The 18090-nt window shown below is 37.7% G+C and overlaps 2 protein-coding genes across 3 annotated transcripts in view; one reads left to right on the top strand and one right to left on the bottom strand.

Moving 5' to 3' along the window:
* stj (voltage-dependent calcium channel subunit straightjacket) overlaps nt 1-18090 on the bottom strand; it is a 113675-nt gene that overhangs the window by 37284 nt on the left and 58301 nt on the right. For both annotated transcript variants that reach the window (XM_083132311.1, XM_083132321.1), the window contains exons 13-18: nt 15150-15224; nt 11677-11781; nt 11359-11430; nt 6566-6710; nt 2661-2715; nt 188-333 (exon numbers count right to left, since the gene is read on the bottom strand). In XM_083132311.1, the coding sequence (XP_082988437.1) occupies nt 188-333; nt 2661-2715; nt 6566-6710; nt 11359-11430; nt 11677-11781; nt 15150-15224 (598 nt within the window). The remainder of the gene's footprint in view (nt 1-187; nt 334-2660; nt 2716-6565; nt 6711-11358; nt 11431-11676; nt 11782-15149; nt 15225-18090) is intronic.
* The window catches only part of mRF1 (mitochondrial translation release factor 1), a 109000-nt gene that overhangs the window by 68830 nt on the left and 22080 nt on the right, over nt 1-18090 (top strand). The window contains exon 8 of the transcript XR_014442748.1: nt 3766-3845. The gene's annotated coding sequence lies outside the window, so the exon portion shown is untranslated. The remainder of the gene's footprint in view (nt 1-3765; nt 3846-18090) is intronic.

Below are 18090 nucleotides of genomic sequence, written 5' to 3'. Positions count from 1 at the left end.
CTTCATTTTCAGTACTTTTGTAACTGATTAGAAGGAAATATCTGCAGTCAGAGCCTACGAAAGCAATTGATATTGTGACTAGTTTTATAGTGTCCACTATTTTGTAAGAAGTTACATTCTTTCTAAGTATAATACATGTTCTGCGGTATTTTCAAGTATTGGATGGAGACATGAACATGAAACTTACATTCTGTCTTGCGCTCCGGTGAATATGGAAACCGATCACTTGGCCATTTCCAGAAACGTTTCAGTGCCTTGTCAAGAAATTCTCTTATCTCAGCTTCGGGTGAAGCAAAGGGGTGCTCTGTATCATAGTGGTATTTACAGTAATACCTGTAAAAGAAGATATTCATGCTAAATATTTAATTATCCATGTTACCACATTACAACAAGGAAGTTCAATATGAACCTTAGGGTCACTTCACATAGGGCCATATTTGCAGGGCTGTGCCCATATTGATGCTGATATATCAGTATAAGAAAGTATCAGTTCAAATTTAATCATCGATACTTTTCTGGGATCTATGTATGGTTTGTTTTCCACAAAAATGTCACACGACACTTCCAGTAGTATCGAATCAGCCCTAATACAGGGTGTCCAAAAAGTCATGCAACCAAGACTTTGACCGCATGTAACTTTTGTACAAAAAGTGATAGACATAAAACTTACACTGGTATTCATGCTCTATTATCCATACCAGCTAACTGTAGACCAGGCGAACGAGAACAAGTCTATGCGCAAATAGTGATGTGAGACGGCTCCACCAATGAACAGTGAGAGAAACGGGATTGTGTAATGGGCGACGGGAGTTTTCCCGATTTCCTCCCGATTAGCTCCTTTGATATGCAGCGTTGTAAACTTTTGAAAAGGATAATACCAAACGCACATGGCAAACGGACTGTATTTTTGTCTCCAGGTTCATAGGATTGGTTTAAGTATTTCTTAGAGAAATATTAGGGATAAAACTGTAAGAGCAAATTTTGACAAGCCGTGCATTTAGCGTACGGCCTAAGGTCGGACCGTACATCCGTACATGAATGGTCAGGTTGGCAATGCTGAGCTTTCACCACTCGATTTTCCTCCTCCTCCTCCTCCTATGCCGATACGTGCAGTCCTGATCTACAGTTAGCTGGGACAGGGTATACATGAACGTTCCATATGTGGAGAAAGTTACTAAGTTGCAAGAAAGATTTTGTACAAAGTCAAAACAAATATGCATAAAAAAGAGCTGCAAAGTCGCTTGCAAAAAATGTTGATATGCATCGATGATCTCTGTGGATATTTATTGAATTGAAAAAAGAACAATTTTTTTATGCATTGGTGACGATTTATGGGGTTAATTATGACATATTAATATATAAATATTTTTAAAATTACTGGCAACTTTGATCTTGTCAGAGGGCAGTACCAGGTGTGCCCGACATGTGGCTATGTTATTCAATCAATGCCCAGACGAAAGAAAATAACTTAAATTTATCATACAAAAAAATCGCTAGGTTAATGTTTTGTTCGACAAAATGCTGAAATGTGGCACTCAGCAGAGTAACTGAATCATTCCTATGTTTAACCTAATGAGGCAGATATTTACATAAATTAAGAAAAATACATGTACAAAACTGGAACTGAGTGATGTCGGCTTATAAAGAGATTCTTAGGGATCTTTCAGACTGAAGCAACATGTGACATATGGCTTTCACACCAAAGCAACAAGTGACACTGGTGTGTCCAGTCTATGAAAAAAAAAGAGAAAAGAAAAGCAATCACAACTAAGAGGAAAAGACAACTGGATGCATGCTGAGAAAAATGGCCCAATCTGAGTGACATGCACCAACCTCTGTGGTTAGATTGATTGATTTGCTTTATTTTACTTCGCTTTTGTGCCACTTTTGGCTAATTTGCGAAGATGGGAATGAGTGATTATATGATGAAAAATTGATGAATGGACACTCAAAGATCCATACACAGGCTGGGATTCGAACCTGGGGTTTGTAGCATGATGTGCTAACCACTCTGCCATGGGGACCGGTGCCTCTGTGGTTAGCACACACCAGATAAATGCATATCCAGCACAACTTTATTTTTTCACGTCATGATATTAATATTATAGTACTGGTAAAGCATATTTATTTTTTGGTATATATTTTCACCATTTTTCTTGTATGTACATATTGTTTTCATTGTACAATTATTTTATCTTGTGGTTCATGGTTGTTGCAAGCATATAAACGCAATTTTTGTTACAATGTTTCGGAAAAAAACACGGTCACTTCATCAGACATTTATTTTTAGTTTGATAATGTTACCGTTGTAAGAATGTGATAAATTTAACAAAAAATGAAAAAGAAGCAATTATACAATGAATCTTGTCAATAATGTTTAGAATATGTATACATTTGTATTTTCTTTACTGTAGATTATCTAACTCTTTAAACATGTATGTATACATTTATAGTTAGTTACTTTATTCTAGATTATCTATAACTCTTAGAATGTATGAGCTGAAAGAGAGCTGTAACTCTAACTCAGTTACTTTTTAAAAAGTAACTTTCCAAAACCTGATAGATATTCCAGTATCAGCAGCTGCTAAACTTAACTTAATTTAATTTCTTAACTTGTTTAAACTATAAGACATAACCTTTCCTGAAACTTAAAAACTTACCAATCTGGGTGAACCTTCCAATTGCTATCATTGAAAAAACTTAGGCAGTAACTCCCTACAAGAAAAATTAAAATATCAATTTATTTTTTTTTTCCTTATGTGTAAACAGTTTCATTATACAGGATAAATATTTGGGTAAACTAAAGTTCTTAGATAATATTTATGTTGGTATACAGTAACCCCCCCCCCCCAAAGTTACATAAGTAATGGTTTCGTAAACCTTTATGTAACTTGAATTTTACATATGTCGAATTTGTAAATTGCTTAAGTGTAACTTCATACGAAACTGCAATATTTATTATTATTATATGTATGCATATTATTTACACAGTATTATTTTATAAATGAAGCAGCAGTATTTACTCGGATGTAAACTATAAAAGTATGAAAAATATATAAAAGAATATAAAAAAACAATTGAAATCACACTTTTCAAATTAAAGAAATGTCTTGTGACAGCTACGTACAGTTATTACATAACTGCAAATTTACGTAAGTCGCATATTACATAAGTTGCATATTATGCAAATACCACTTTTGGCTAATTTACGAAGATGGGAATGAGTGATTCAAACGTTAAAAAATCATATAAATGTGGGCATGAAAACGATGGGATATCAATTGATGCATATGAAGTTTTATCGTTCATATGAGATTTTTACAGTATGGTAAACATGTGGAAGTAAGAGGACAGAAAATCTTCCTATCTTCTGTTGCCTTCCACCCTGTTGTTTTGAAGGAGATATGTAGCAGTGCATTGTTTACTAAGTAATTTCACATGATAGACCTGCTGCTTCTAAGATTGGTTGGTTGGTAAGTTGCACAGTAAGGCTAATCAGGACTGGACCCACAGTTTAAAGTGGGACCCGAACCACTGTGTTCCTTAACTGGGTATCAAACCCACGTTTCCTTGATTGCAAGGCGACGACTCTACCACTGCACCATCAGGGAGGCCTAAGAAGTCTTGTGTGTTATTATGGTTTAATTTAGTGAAGTATAAATAGAAACCATGCCTAACACAATATGTCATAAAATTATGTGATCCATAGTGTATGACTAACACATGTCAAAGACAAGTTATAACAGGCGTTTCCTTCTTTCACAGTTCTGACAGGGAGAGAAGTGAATTATTTCTCTTGTTACTTCCCAAACCTGCTGGATTGATTAGAATTGGAAGCAAGAAAGGTAAGTGACACTTCTTATTCCTTTCCAAAGATGATAATTTGAGTTGAACACGAGGACAAATGTGAAGAAATTTTCACCTTGTATATACCCTCCAATGTATACCTTTCATGTTTAACCATATGACGTAATACTATAATATACTATCTCAGTGGTCAACTGAATTGAGTTGGTAGACTCATACCGTTGGTTCTGAGTTTTGAGGGAAAACGTGAGGATGATTTTTTTTTCTAAGTGTCCCTTTGCCCGAGATCAAGAATATAGGGGCCCTAACCCCACATCCCATAAACTATAGTATAGGTTTGAATAATACAGTTCAAAATGTTTATCTAAACCTGCACTTTGGTTACTTAATGATATGCAAATTCTGAAACTTTTTGAGGATAGATGAATCTATGACATGATATCTTTCTCGAAATTACTGTTATTCTGAATTGGTGCATTTCGTTTTACAGTCATCAGTATTCATCCATTAAATTAGGCACACCCAGGAGATGTACTATGTAGATTTTCAGCGAAAAATGCAGGCTCGACCAGGACTCAAACCAGGGTCTCTGGCAATCCATGCCATTACTCTACCACTGAGCTACCGAGCCGGCCTGGCTTCCCCTGCATTTTCGCTGGCGCTGTTTTACCTGTGTGAAATCGCCTCTGCAAGTGCTACTGCAACGAGATCTGTTGCCTTTGAAACACTATAGACGTTGACGTTGCCTGGTTCCTCCCAGCGTACAGCAATACAGCGCTCCCAGCATTTCTGCCACTGCTGAAATGCATCCTGGAAGTCTTTTTTTCGAAGCGTGTCAAGCATCTTCTGTGATTCACGCTGGATCTCCGCAATGGTGTCAAAACGGCAACCTTTGAGCTGGATCTTCAGCTAAGGGAAGATGGCGAAGTCTGCAGGAGCTAAATCTGGCGAGTAGGGTGGGTGCCAAAGTGCGATCATCTTGTTTCTGGTGAGAAACTCATGTGTGAGGAGAGCACAGTGACAGGGCATTGTCGTCGTGGATCAGCCAGTTTTTCGTGTGCCACAGATTAGTGGCCGAGGTTACTCAGTCGGTAACGCATCTGACTACCATGCTCAAGGTCCCGGGTTGGAACACCGGCCGGTTCAAATCCGGGAACTTTTCTAACGTTGGAAGCAGCTCCGGCACCCACCCAGCATCGAATGACATGGGTTCCTGGGGGAAACCCTGGGGGGTAAAGGTGGTCACATCACCCCTACTCATGACCAGATCAAGAAAGTGTGGGGCGTTACCCCCAAAAAACCCTATATACCTTCATGGCATGGTGCAAATCACAGGGGAGCACTTAACTTTTTTTCTTTCTTCTTTTTTTTCTTTCGCAGATCAGGTCGCTTTCGCCGAATGTCCTCCTTCAGATGCCTTAAAACCTGGGAGTAGAACTTCGTATTGACGGTCTGGCCCCTTGGGACGAATTCGTGATGCACAATGCCGCGAATGTCAAAAAGACGATGAGCATGCACTTGGTCGAGCTGCCTCGCCTTTTTCGGGATGATGAGCTCTTCCACTGTGAAGACTGTTGCTTTGTCTCAGGGTCATACCCGTACACCCAAGTTTCATCACCAGTAATGATCTTCGACATGAAGGACGGGACATCCACAGCACACTGACGGAGTTCTTAGCAGAATTGGACGTGGTGTTCCTTCTGCTCCTGGGTCTGCAGCCTGGGATGAACTTGGCAGCAACACGGCACATGTTCAAATCACACGTGAGGATTGCCTGTACTGTTCCGTATAATACACCGACAATAGCAGCAATATTGTGGATTGTTCTCTGACGATCCTCATGTACAAGTTGCCGAATGGTTTCGACATTTTCGGCTGTTGTACTCGTTGAAGGTCGTCCTGATCTCTCGTCGTCTTCCAGTGATGTTCTTCCACTCTTGAAGCGTGCGTGTCACTCAAAACACCTCGCACGACTCATTGCAACATCGCTGTGCACTTGCCGAATCATGTAAAGCGTCTCTGTGGCGGATTTGCCTAGTTTCACACAGAATTTCACGTTTGCTCGTTGTTCTAACTTGCTGTCCATGATGCAATCGCAGACGTGGTAACACACGTGGTCAGAAGAGCACCAGCTGCACAACTCACGATGTGCACAGGACGATGTCTCTTGGCACACTGACTTATGAAGGTTGGTGCTCCCTGTGCCTGTGCGTGCAGCGTTGCAGTTCCTTCTGTTGGTGTGTTACAGAACTAGTCTCGAAACTTTTTGATACCACCTCGTATTACCATATTTGCGAAGACAATAACTTGTTTCTGTATGTTTCAGAAGCCCAAACAGTTTGTCTATAACGTATTTCTGATTGTATTCATCACTAACACTAGTATTTGATTTGAATTAACAACACTGGTGATAGCTAAACACACAATTGGGAAGAATTACAGATTCCTCATTTGGATTACAGCATATGAAATACATTACTGTTTTTTATTCATATAGTGGACTTCTCATAAAGCAAAGTTTTTAAAAATTTGAAAGGTTGAAAAATTTTTAAGATGTCACTGTGAATTGGTCACCTATGTTTTTTCACACATACTCATATTGTAGTCTGTCTATATCCTCATGTATATTGAGGAAGCTCTATTGAAACATAGCAACCCATTTAAATATATCTACATATATTTAGAAAATTAAACTGTACAGAGATGTATTCCATGGAACAACTTACAAAAAATCATGAAATAATTGAAATGAACATACCTTCCTTTCGGCAGGTTAGTGACACTTCTTTTTCACCATGAACCTCATATATACTGAAATTTTGAGGGATTGAAATGCCAAGGGTAAATGGTGTATCACTTATGGGCTGGTAGTAATATTTGCGTCGAATAATGGAGACACGTTTCTGAAAAACAAAATTAAAGAGAAAACGTAAATACCTTATTACATAAATTTCAATTGTTAGAACTTACAACACATGTTTGCAAAAATTAACGATGTGCAAGTAATTATCACTGATGAAGATACTTGAATCAGATGTGAATATGTATTCCTGAAACTATGTAATTTGTGACCCAAATAATAAATACAGTAAAGTATCGCTTATCCGACATAAACGGGCCGGCAGAACGTCGAATAAGCTATGACTGGCGATTTTATGGGTTGAGTAAAGAAGTGCCATTTTTGGCACATATCTCCGTAGCTGGAAACACTAGCAGGTCAAAATTTTGTCATCAGACGCATGCAACATGTGCCTAAGTAGCTATTGTCAATACATATAAGTGAAAATTCAAAATCATAATTTTAGGCCGAAATTTGACTATTAAGTGTGAATTTCTCTGCACCTGGCAACCCTGCCATTCCAACAGAGCTGACGGGAGCTTGTTAGCTTGTTACGAAATGGTAAGGGCGAGTCGTAAATGCAGCTACTACACATCTACTTTTTATTATTATTACAATTTGGACATTAAGTGTTCCGATTAAATCTCTAAACTAATCATGTAGGCTATCACTAGGTTAATAAATTTATGTTGTTATTTAAATTTATCCAAATAAAAGCAATTAAAATATTTTATGAACATTGTTAATTTGCTGAAAACATCTGAGAATTGATCTTTAACAGTAAATACCAACTCTTAACAATATGTGTGATCATTTGTTGGTGTTTAATATTGTTGATTGTGGTTAGCACATTGCGGTATGATGCCAGGGGTCCCAGGTTTGAATCCTGGCCTGTCTATCATTGCTTGCGAGTGTCTATTCATCAATTTCATCATATCATCACTCATCCCCATCTTCACAAATTAGCCAAAAGTAGCACAAGAAGCGAAGTAAAATAAAGCAAATCAATCAATCAATCAAATGTCAAGTCGGAAAACAAAAGCAGTCTGACAACAATAGTAAATGCAATACTCGTTTGTCACAGTACACCAAACTCCCAAGGTTTTTTTTAAAAAATATATATACACCTCATGGAACGCATGAGGATTTTCAGCGGACCATGTTCTGCTGTTTTGACGGTTAGCATAACCATTCAAATGGAACCAAGCTTCATCAGTGAAACAAAACGAAATGAAGAATTATGATGCCATTTTCTTCGATGAGAGATCGAAACCACCTGCAGTATTCAAGCGTTTATCCTTATGAAGGTTTTCGCAGTTCTTGAACAGTGCGAACGTGATATGGTGTTAGGGTAGTTTTCTTCACATCGCTATGAGCACTGGAAAGTGACAAGTCTGCTTGGGACGCAAGTTTTCTCAAGCTTTGTTCTAGACATGTTCTAGATTGTTCTAGACATGTATGCACAACCCCACTGCGGCAGGGGTTATAACCGATGGGGGACCACTTTGTTGTTTTGTCACATACACTTTCGGTTTCTCGAAATCGACACACTAGTCATAAAACAGTTGCTTGTGAGGTACAGTAGAAGCAGGATATTTTTCCTGGAAAATCTCTTGCACGTGAGTGTAAGAATAGATAGTAAAATACTCTTCAACAATGCACGCACGCTGCTCCAATGAATAGGCCATGCTGAATCAACCAGGCACTGTAGTGGTGAAGCGTGAGTGAAGAAAATTCAGGGGCAGCCTAGGATTCTCTCAAGAGTCCAATTTCGGTACAAACTCGTGATTTAAGGTTTTTCATGTAAATGTATGGTCAATACTTAGGCACATGTTGCATGCATCTGGTAACAAAAATTTTGACCTGCTAGTGTTACCAGCTACAGAGATATGTGCCAAAAATGGCACTTTTTCACTCAACCCATAAAATCGCCAGTCATAAATCCATCAAATGCTGTACATGATCATTTTTTGTTGCAAATGACAGATTGGCATGGCATCACTCATTAGACGTCTAATTATGAATCTCTGATAATTTCTTACATAGTTTTCTCACTCAAAAGTGCATTTCTGGAGAAATTTTAATGCTGCCTTTCACCAGTTATTAATTTATTTAATTGTCTGTATGGAATAAATTGATAATGTTAAGCATTGAAAAATATTTCAATGGATGAGGCTTTATAATGTAAAAACCCCGGTGTAAATATCTCTTACGGTTTCAAAGTTTGGGTTGCGTGACTTTTGAAACACTCTGTATATTGATAGTCATATTTGGGCTTCATGCCAAAGAAACAAGGAAGAATAGAAGAAGAATAAAGAGTAAGATAATCTTTCCACAGAAGAAAAGGAAAGAAGTTGATCTTTCCACAGAGGAAAAGGAAAGAAGTTAACCTTTCCATAGAAGAAGTTACCTTTCTATAGAAGAAAGAAGAAGTAGTTAACCTTTCCATAGAAGAAGTTACCTTTTTATAGAAGAAAGAAGAAGTTAATCTTTCTATACGAGAAAGAAGAAGTTAACCTTTACATAGAAGAAGTTACCTTTCTATAGAAGAAAGAAGAAGTAGTTAACCTTTCCATAGAAGAAGTTAGCTTTCCATAGAAGAGAGAAGAAGTTAACCTTTTCATAGAAGAATAAGTTACCCTTCCATAGAAGATGAAGATAACCTTTCCAAAGAAGAAAGAAGAAAACTTATGTATAAAATTTTAATGCATATAATCATTGTATCATAGAAGTTTCAGAATATACGGTATATTTCCTTTATTTATATCTGTATCGCTGCTGTTTGATTCACATTCCAAAGAAAGTAACCCATAACCCTAGAGATTAGCCGTAGCATAAAGAGTGCACCCAAAACAGAGGTAGCATTCCATATTAGGCAAAGCATGCAAATAGCCTCAGTGCTAAGCATCCATAATACGAAATGGTTGGAATTAAAGCTCCCCTACTCAAGAGCCCTTTGGAGCCCATTTGAAGCAACAGATTGTGATGAAAATTTGCATAGAGGCTATGCAGACCATTGGAAAGAGAATGCTGATAAAAAAAAGTAGTTCAAATTTTCTCCACCAGGTAGGAATATTGTGCTGAAACAGCCATTCCATTCTGATCACATCACTATATGGTGTGGATTCACCGCTGATATCATTCTGGGCCCCTTTTGCTTTGAGGAGCTGACACATCAAGGTCCTGTCATTTGTTGTTATGAGTGCATGTTATGCTCAATTCCTTGCACAGCATGTGGTTCCTGCCTGGAGGAATGATGATGTTTAGAGACCCTTGTCTTCAAGCAAGATGGAGCATCCCCACATGTTGGTTGACAAGTGAATGGCCTGCTTTGTGCCAATTTGGTGATGACTGTGTCATCTTCAGGGGTTTTTATAGATGATAGGCCTGCTCATTCTCCGGACTTGAACCCTTATGATTTCCGACTGTGGGGATTCCTGAGAAAGATCATGTTTATTAAGAGTGTATAGGGACTCTGCCAGATGTGAAAGCCAACATAACACAGCATGCCGTGCACCCATTGATCATGTTCTCTTACACTTCCAAAGGGTCATCCACACTAATGACACACCTGGTAGACAATGTTTTCTGACATAAACTGTAAATAAAGTTTTGCACATCCGACTTCTGGTTTTTGTTATTTCAGCATCACATTTCCACCTAGTGGCAAAAATTTGAACTATTTTTTCAGCATTGACTTCTCCATGGTCTGCATAGCCTCTATCAGTAGCGTAACTAACATGCCTTGCAGCCCCAACTATCTTCTAAAGTATTAATTCACACATACATTTATCTTTAGTATAAACAAATATGAAAATACATACATGAAATTTGAATAAATGTGAAACTGGTATGAAAGGTTAAGACAACAGACAAACTGTAAAACCATGCATCATTAAAGTGTTTATCGAACCTATCAGCAAACAACCAGCATGATACACACTAAACAGCGTCTAAAATAGATGAGTAAGAAAACCAAAATCTCTTTATTTTCTGTTAGGTTTTAGTGCTAGTGTAATAATAATCAGAGGTGGAAGATCTCATACTCACCAGATCTTACGGGAAATATGTTTTTGGTTTACTTGGTTTGATGATAAAATTGAAGCTTTAATTATTTTTCTAGTATACCTCATTCTGTAAACACAAACCAGTATCGGTATTCACAAGCATTTGTGCCTGCCTCGGTTTTTAAGTCTGCATCGGCATCAGGATTAATCATCTAGGAGTGCTAAGGGGGTGAGAAGAGGTAAAAGTAAGAGTTGCCAGCGCATTTTTTTCACTGTCGTCTACCTTTTGCCTGATGTAATCAATGACTTGAACTCTTCAGCTAATGAAGGTTTTCTTCTAATCTGATAATTTACTTTCTGCTTTTCTAGTGATCAACTTTTTTTGTTTGATGTTGTAGGGGCATAAAAAATATAGTATGTTCAGTTGAAAATATATTTAATACCGAAAGGAAAACTTTTGTGAACTATCGGTATTTCGTATTTTATCAATCATTCCTACTGCACCCCTTAAGCTCATGTACCCCCCTCCCCCTTTGCACCGCAGTTGTTGCGGAGGTGCTATTTACGCCACTGGCCTCTATACCAAGTTTAACCACAATCCTTTGCTTTGAACGGATTCTAAAGGGTTCTGAGTAGGGGAACGTTAATTCCAACCATCTGGTATAATTTTAATTATCAATCAATCAATGATTAACTTGAACTTACCATATCATCATAATGGTGTTTGACAGTCATTTCAGCCATACCACTTTTACGATCAAGTACATTCTCTCTTAGCTGAAAAAAACAAGAAACAAATAAATATGTATTTAGCACGACAATAAAATAAGTGCATAATTTACATGTTACAGTATGGAAGAGTACATCTAAAAATTTATGATAAAGAGAAGTAGGCTCTTTCACTGAATCATCTATAAATATTTTAAAATATGTTTGTAATAGAAAAGCCAATATGCATACTGCTATATCAAGCAGGTTATTATTAAATAGAAAAATATATTAAATTCAGTAAATAACACTTACTGCAATTAGTTCAGGACTATAATCGCGAGCCTCACGCTCATCATCTAAGAATTCAACTTCTGATAAATCAACACTGTTGTAGTTTGGTTTCAGAATGCCCTGGAACTGAAATGAGAAGAGGAATAAATATATCTTCAAAAATTAATGATAAAAATAAGACAAAGAGTTTTTTATATATTTTTTATCTCTGATAGGGACGTGGCAAACATGTCAACAGATAGTTAATATTAGTATATTCGTTTATGTTAAAAATTTCTGATCACTGTATCAATCCAATGCACATCTGTCATACAAGAGAAAAGTTATTAGTTTTTAAGACTGAAATTCACTAGGTAATTCCAAACAAACTTTAAATGTAAGTTACTGTAAAGGGAGTATGACTTCTGACGTTGCTTGTCATTGTTATATTTTTGTCTTCTTGGAACCCCTAGCAAGGACGGGTTTTCCAAAAGTCCTTTCCACATTTAAATTAACTATAACTTTGTAATGAACAGAGATATTTCAGTGAAATAAAGTTTGTACTGCACAGCAGTCTTTAAAGTTCTACCTCTCAGCACTGTATGTCTATCGTCCTCATTCGCCACACCTCCAAGTGGGCACCTTTCGCATCAATGCATTCCTGCAATGTCATCATGAAACCAAAAATGGCTTTCCGACGCTGCTGCTCATCCAAAATGCGAGCAATGACTCCAGATATCTTTGCTCTGAGGTCATCCAGAATGACAATTCTGCATACACTTCCATCTTTTACATATCCCCACAGCCAAAAGTCACCCATAGACAGGTCTGGCAACCTTGCGGGCCATGATGTGGGTCCTTTGCTGTCAATCCACTTGCCTCCGAATTCCTGATCCAGGAAGTTTCTGACTGCATGAACAAAATGGGGATGTCCAATTCGCTTCTCCTCCGCTGGCCATTTCGTGGTAAATCCATGACACTACCTGTCTCCAGAAACTATTCTTGCTACTTCTCGATGCTATGCCCAGGGACTTTTTGTGATGCATGCTACTGAACTTTTGACACACCAGAATGCATGATTTAAGCTCTGCATCCCACATAACACCTTCTCCTAAATCGACGCCATCTTGGAATCACGTGATTACTCGCAGTCACATGATCTTCTCAACACATAGTGTTGACAGAAAAAACTTTAAAGAGTGCTGTGCAGTACATCCTATATTTCACTGAAATATAATCTAAACACAATGTTGTTTAGATTTTGGGATCATTATTTAAGGCTATGACAGCCTTTGGCCACTCGCTTGCTAACAAGAGGAACATAAGAAAAGGGGAAGGGGTATACAGCTCTGAAGAGCAATGGCGACACTCAAACAGCAAGGGGGGTGGCCCCGTGAAATAAGAACAACACTTACGATTAAATTTAAACACTTCAATTGACTGGTCTGGCAGGGGTGTGAGAGAATGATAGACAAGGATATAGGAACGTTCGTTACCTGTAGAACTCAATGTGGAGATCGACTTGCTGATTCGTAGATGAAACACTGGTGAAACACTCCTGAAATAAAATTCCTTTTTGATAGCGTACTACTCCTTGCTGTAACTCCTTTAGCACCGGTCGATAATCCGACTATAAGCCAGAGGCAACAACTATTCACACCATAACTTTCTTCATACAACTGCTTGTATAAATCCGAGGCACGACTGTGCTCGCAATAAATTACTAATAACAACTGGGCACAGTAGTTATGGGGGACGCGATAAAAATCATAGCTGAATTCACGGGTTCAGTCGATAAATTGCTCCTGAAGGATCAGATGAAGTCTTGCCTTCACAGGAAAGGTGAATATGTCACTTATTATGTTCGTGATAAGCAACTCATGGTGCACTGTCTCGATCCCAAAGGTATCAAACGCTTGACCAGGGCCCTCCAACTGGAATTTATGCACGAGACGTACAGGCGGGAATACACTTCCGTCCCAGACTTTTTATGGGATTTGAAAGAAGTCGAGAAGCTTCATTTCCTTATAATACAACATAAGGCTCAGGAGCTTTTTTCTGACGCTAATAAAGATTCCTTGCTGGGGCAGATGGGCAACTTTAACGTGCAGAGTCCAACGAATCTCGCGTTTCAAGACATTGCGACGCCGGCTCATGATCTCCCATGAACTGGTGAAACCCCGGACCTTGAAAAGAAAGTCATGGCCCTTCAAGCTGAGCTTAACTTGCTCAAGCTTAAATACGAAGGGAACTCGAAACCCCGTCCAATGAGACCGGTCTCGTGGCACAGTTAAAGAGCTTGTCTCGGAAGATGGATGCAATTTCCAGTGCTTCTCCCAGCCAGCAGCCACCTGGTGTAAGGAGGAACAATGATTTTTATCGTGCCCCCCATAACTACTGTGCCCAGTTGTTATTAGTAATTTATTGCGAGCACAGTCGTGCCTCGGATTTATACAAGCAGTTGTATGAAGAAAGTTATGGTGTGAATAGTTGTTGCCTCTGGCTTATAGTCGGATTATCGACCGGTGCTAAAGGAGTTACAGCAAGGAGTAGTACGCTATCGGAAAGGAGTTTTATTTCAGGAGTGTTTCATCTACGAATCAGCAAGTCGATCTCCACACTGTGTTCTACAGGTAACGAACGTTCCTATATCCTTGTCTACAGTGTGGTATTTAAGAAATTTCCAGTGGGGGAAATTCTACTGACTGTCTAGGGACATCATGAGAAATCCAGGAACTTTTCTAATGTCGGAAGCGGCCCCGGCACCCACCCCGCATCAAATGACATGGGTACCTGGGGGAAAAAGAGGTCAGGGGCATGATGCTGATCACATCACCCCCACTTACGACCAGATCAAATGAAAGTGTGGGGCATTACCCCCACACCCCATATACGCTTTCATGGTGTGGTGCTAAGAACAGGGGAGCACTTTACATTTTTTTTACCTTTTGCCATATAACATTTCCCCCATGTATAAAATGTATCAAGCACAGGGGGGACACAAGTACCCAGAGGGGGGGGATCCCCCCACCTCCCTACAAATACCACCCTGCTTGTCTATCATTCTCTCACACCCCTGCCAGACCAACCAATTGAAGTGTTTAAATTTAATCGTAAGTGTTGTTCTTATTTCTCGGGGCTAGCTCCCTTGCTGTTTGAGTGTCGCCGTTGCTCTTCAGAGCTGTATACCCCTTCCCCTTTTTTTATGTTCCTCTCGCTTAGCAAGCGAGTGGCCAAAGGCTGTCATAGCCTTAAGTAACAATCCCAAAATCTAAACAACATTGTGTTTAGAAGATATCTCTGTTTGTTACAAAGTTATAGTGAATTTAAATGTGAGCAGGGCTTTAGGAAAACCTGGTATTCATTCACAAGCAGGTTATCTTAGGATGCTGTTTCTAATTCTGCAAACCAATATGTTGAAAGATTTTCAAATTGTGAGAGTTTTGTTATATTTCATAAGCAAGGTAGGATATAAACAAAGCTGAAATATAGAAGTAACCAAATATATGTCTTACCGTTGGCCTTAGATCGGGATGAATCAAAATATAGCCATTGTTGGTCACTAGGAATGCATAGCCATGTACTCCAAGCTGAAAGACATTAGGAAACATGTTTCAGCTCCAAAACTTTCAACTTTATTATTGTTAATACATGAAAAAAAAAATATTTTACTTTGAACATGATGACAGATATATTTGTTATCATTATCACTTTATTACTGTAGGTTCAATTTCATTTCCTATTGATGGAAGGGATAATATCTATATGTTATGTAGTTGTGAATTTTGTTATAAACCAGCAGTTGTACAAAATAAGTTAAATGCTTGAAATCTTTCTTGATTGTCTTCATAGCCGTAGACTGCATAATTAGTAGCATTATTAAAATCTCCGTACTTCAAGTGGCTCATGGAGGGGACCATGACACCAGGTGCAGCTCAAGATAAAATTTTCACCGAGGCAAGGTGGATTTTTGGAACCCCCCTTACTTTCCACCCTGGTCCTCCTACTTTACAATTTCCTCAATAAATAGCATGACCAGATTATCGTATTTACAGTTTTAATGACGAAAAATCATAACCTTATGTTTTAATGCTTTAAGTGTTACTGTTAAGGAACTTGTTTATTGTAGGCGTGTGTTTATTTAATATGTACGTAATGACAACAAAATAAATCTCTTAGCTTAAATTAGTACATGATTTTGCAATATACATATTATGTTATGCAGTAGTAACTCCAATTAATTTTGGTCTACACAAATCCAACTCTTTTTAAAACAAATAGCCATGCTTATGTAAACAGAAATAAGGTTTTGGCGATATTCAAGGGGGATGCCCTGGTTTGTTGCCCCCAAGGGCAGTCAACTGGCCCTTAAGCCACCCTTGCATAACACCCCCCCCCCCCTCCTTGTTGTCTGGAAAGAGAATAATGAGGTAAAGGTTACCAATTTCATACATACAATTTCATTTCTTTCCCAATTATTGTAGGGGACTGTTTTTTTGTTTTGGTGTCAAACATGCCAACATTTCAAATTCATGTTTTTTGCTGACTTGAAAAATATCCTCTGGGCTTTCTTGAACTGATCTAATATGATGGCTATGGCAAAGTAGTCAAAATAATATACTACAAGGCCAGAGGTCGTATCCTAGGTAGAAGCTGGATGGTTGTCTCATAATCCATGTAATGATTCATCCCCATCGTTCTGATGAAGTAAAAAGACAGAAAAATGACGTAATGTCAGAATCTGAAGGAAATAATAACCCTACTATTACAGATGCTGATTCATGAAAGTTTTATCAATTTATTTATTGTCATAAAAATTATAAATTTTAGAATATAAGTATTATATTACAACTATGCCATATCATTATAAATTTCACTTACAAATATTCACAAACTCAATTATGAGCTGGCTTGGTAGGCAATCATGTCTTGCCACACAAGTTCCCTGCATTTGAGTCGCTGCCAAGGCATGGGTGTAATTTGTGAATTTTACTTGATCAGTTTCACCTGATCACCATTTATCCTTATCATTGTGATTAGCCAAAGTGGTAGAAAAGTGATGTAAAATAACCAAATCAATCAATCAATTCAATTGCAAGGTAATTAGTATTAAAGTGTTGGTGTAATTTACTGTTGATGTAATTGCACTGTTGGCCATGACATTTTAGCACAGATTAATGAAAAGTTTACATTTTGCATACCTTTTGGGATATTCCTTAGCTGAAAATGAACATATGTCTCAAAAACATACTATAAAATACAAGTATTTTTTGGTCAGTACCGGTTATTGCAAGGAATGGTTCAATAAAGAATTGGCCTGACCAACTTGCCGAGGTTCTGTCCTGGTCATTCTTGGCACCAAATTTACTCGTGTTTTGCAAAGCTACCATGCAGAGTTAAACATTTTCCCCATGGTAAGATGACAGATACAATTTTGTTTGTAGAAATCTTAAGTTTTTCTTTGGTCCGTAACACTTTTGTATAAAACAGTATCTTGTTGTCAGAGAAAGTGGTTGTATGAAGAAGTGATTTGAGGAAAGAAAGTAATAAGTAGTCTCATTCTGAAAGATCAGGAGAGTAGGGTGGATGGCACAGTATTGCATACCCATAAGTGCTTTTTTTGAAACCTCAGACATGCCAACCTTTGGTCAGCATGCTTCTTTCTCACACGTTCAGCCCTGTAGTAGAAAAACTAAATAAGACATAGGGCTCAACTTCATTGTTTCAGTGCACAGATACTTTACACAAAATATGTCTTTGTGATATGTGGAAGAAGGTTGGGATGATTATTTTATATCAATATCATCATGATATTGATATAAAAGCCATTTGGCAAGAAAAATTTAGTCCTCTTATTACTTGTATAAAAGGAAATTACATACATTTTTCTTTATGGCAATTAGAAATTAAACTTTGTTATCTTCCTACATGTGGTTTATCTTCTCAGTTTCAAATAAAATTATAAATTCTGTAAAAGAGATCAAGAAATTAACTCATTTCCACCACAGTAAAACATTCAGAAACAATAAAGAAAAATGTTAGAAAATACTCATAAGTCCAGAGCCATCTATTGTTCACCATTGCAATCCATATCCCAACATAGTAGCAATTGTTTTAAACCTATTTTATTTCAAATTATTCAATAAATAAGTTATCATCAGACAATATTGTAAAAAAACTATTCAAATTTGTTAATATAAAACTTTGTAGAAATTATGTCAATTTGTATTCAATTCTGGAAAGAAAAAATATCAATAAAGAATGAGGTAAAAAAATGATCAAGAGCACTACTGGAAGAAGATGGCTGAAGCCTGAAATCGAAAATTTGTAAGTAGTTTCTTATTTCTTTATCCCAGGTTGCGTTTGTGTTTTACCGAAGCAAAGTGACGTGTAATATTCGTATATTTTGCATCAAGTGCTTAAAAAACGTCATAAATAAGATTATGAGACTCAGAA

Source organism: Lepisma saccharinum, chromosome 1 (genome assembly GCF_977018435.1).
Source record: "Lepisma saccharinum chromosome 1, izLepSacc3.1, whole genome shotgun sequence".
Taxonomy (NCBI): domain Eukaryota; kingdom Metazoa; phylum Arthropoda; class Insecta; order Zygentoma; family Lepismatidae; genus Lepisma; species Lepisma saccharinum.
This window is presented reverse-complemented; position numbering and strand designations above follow the sequence as displayed.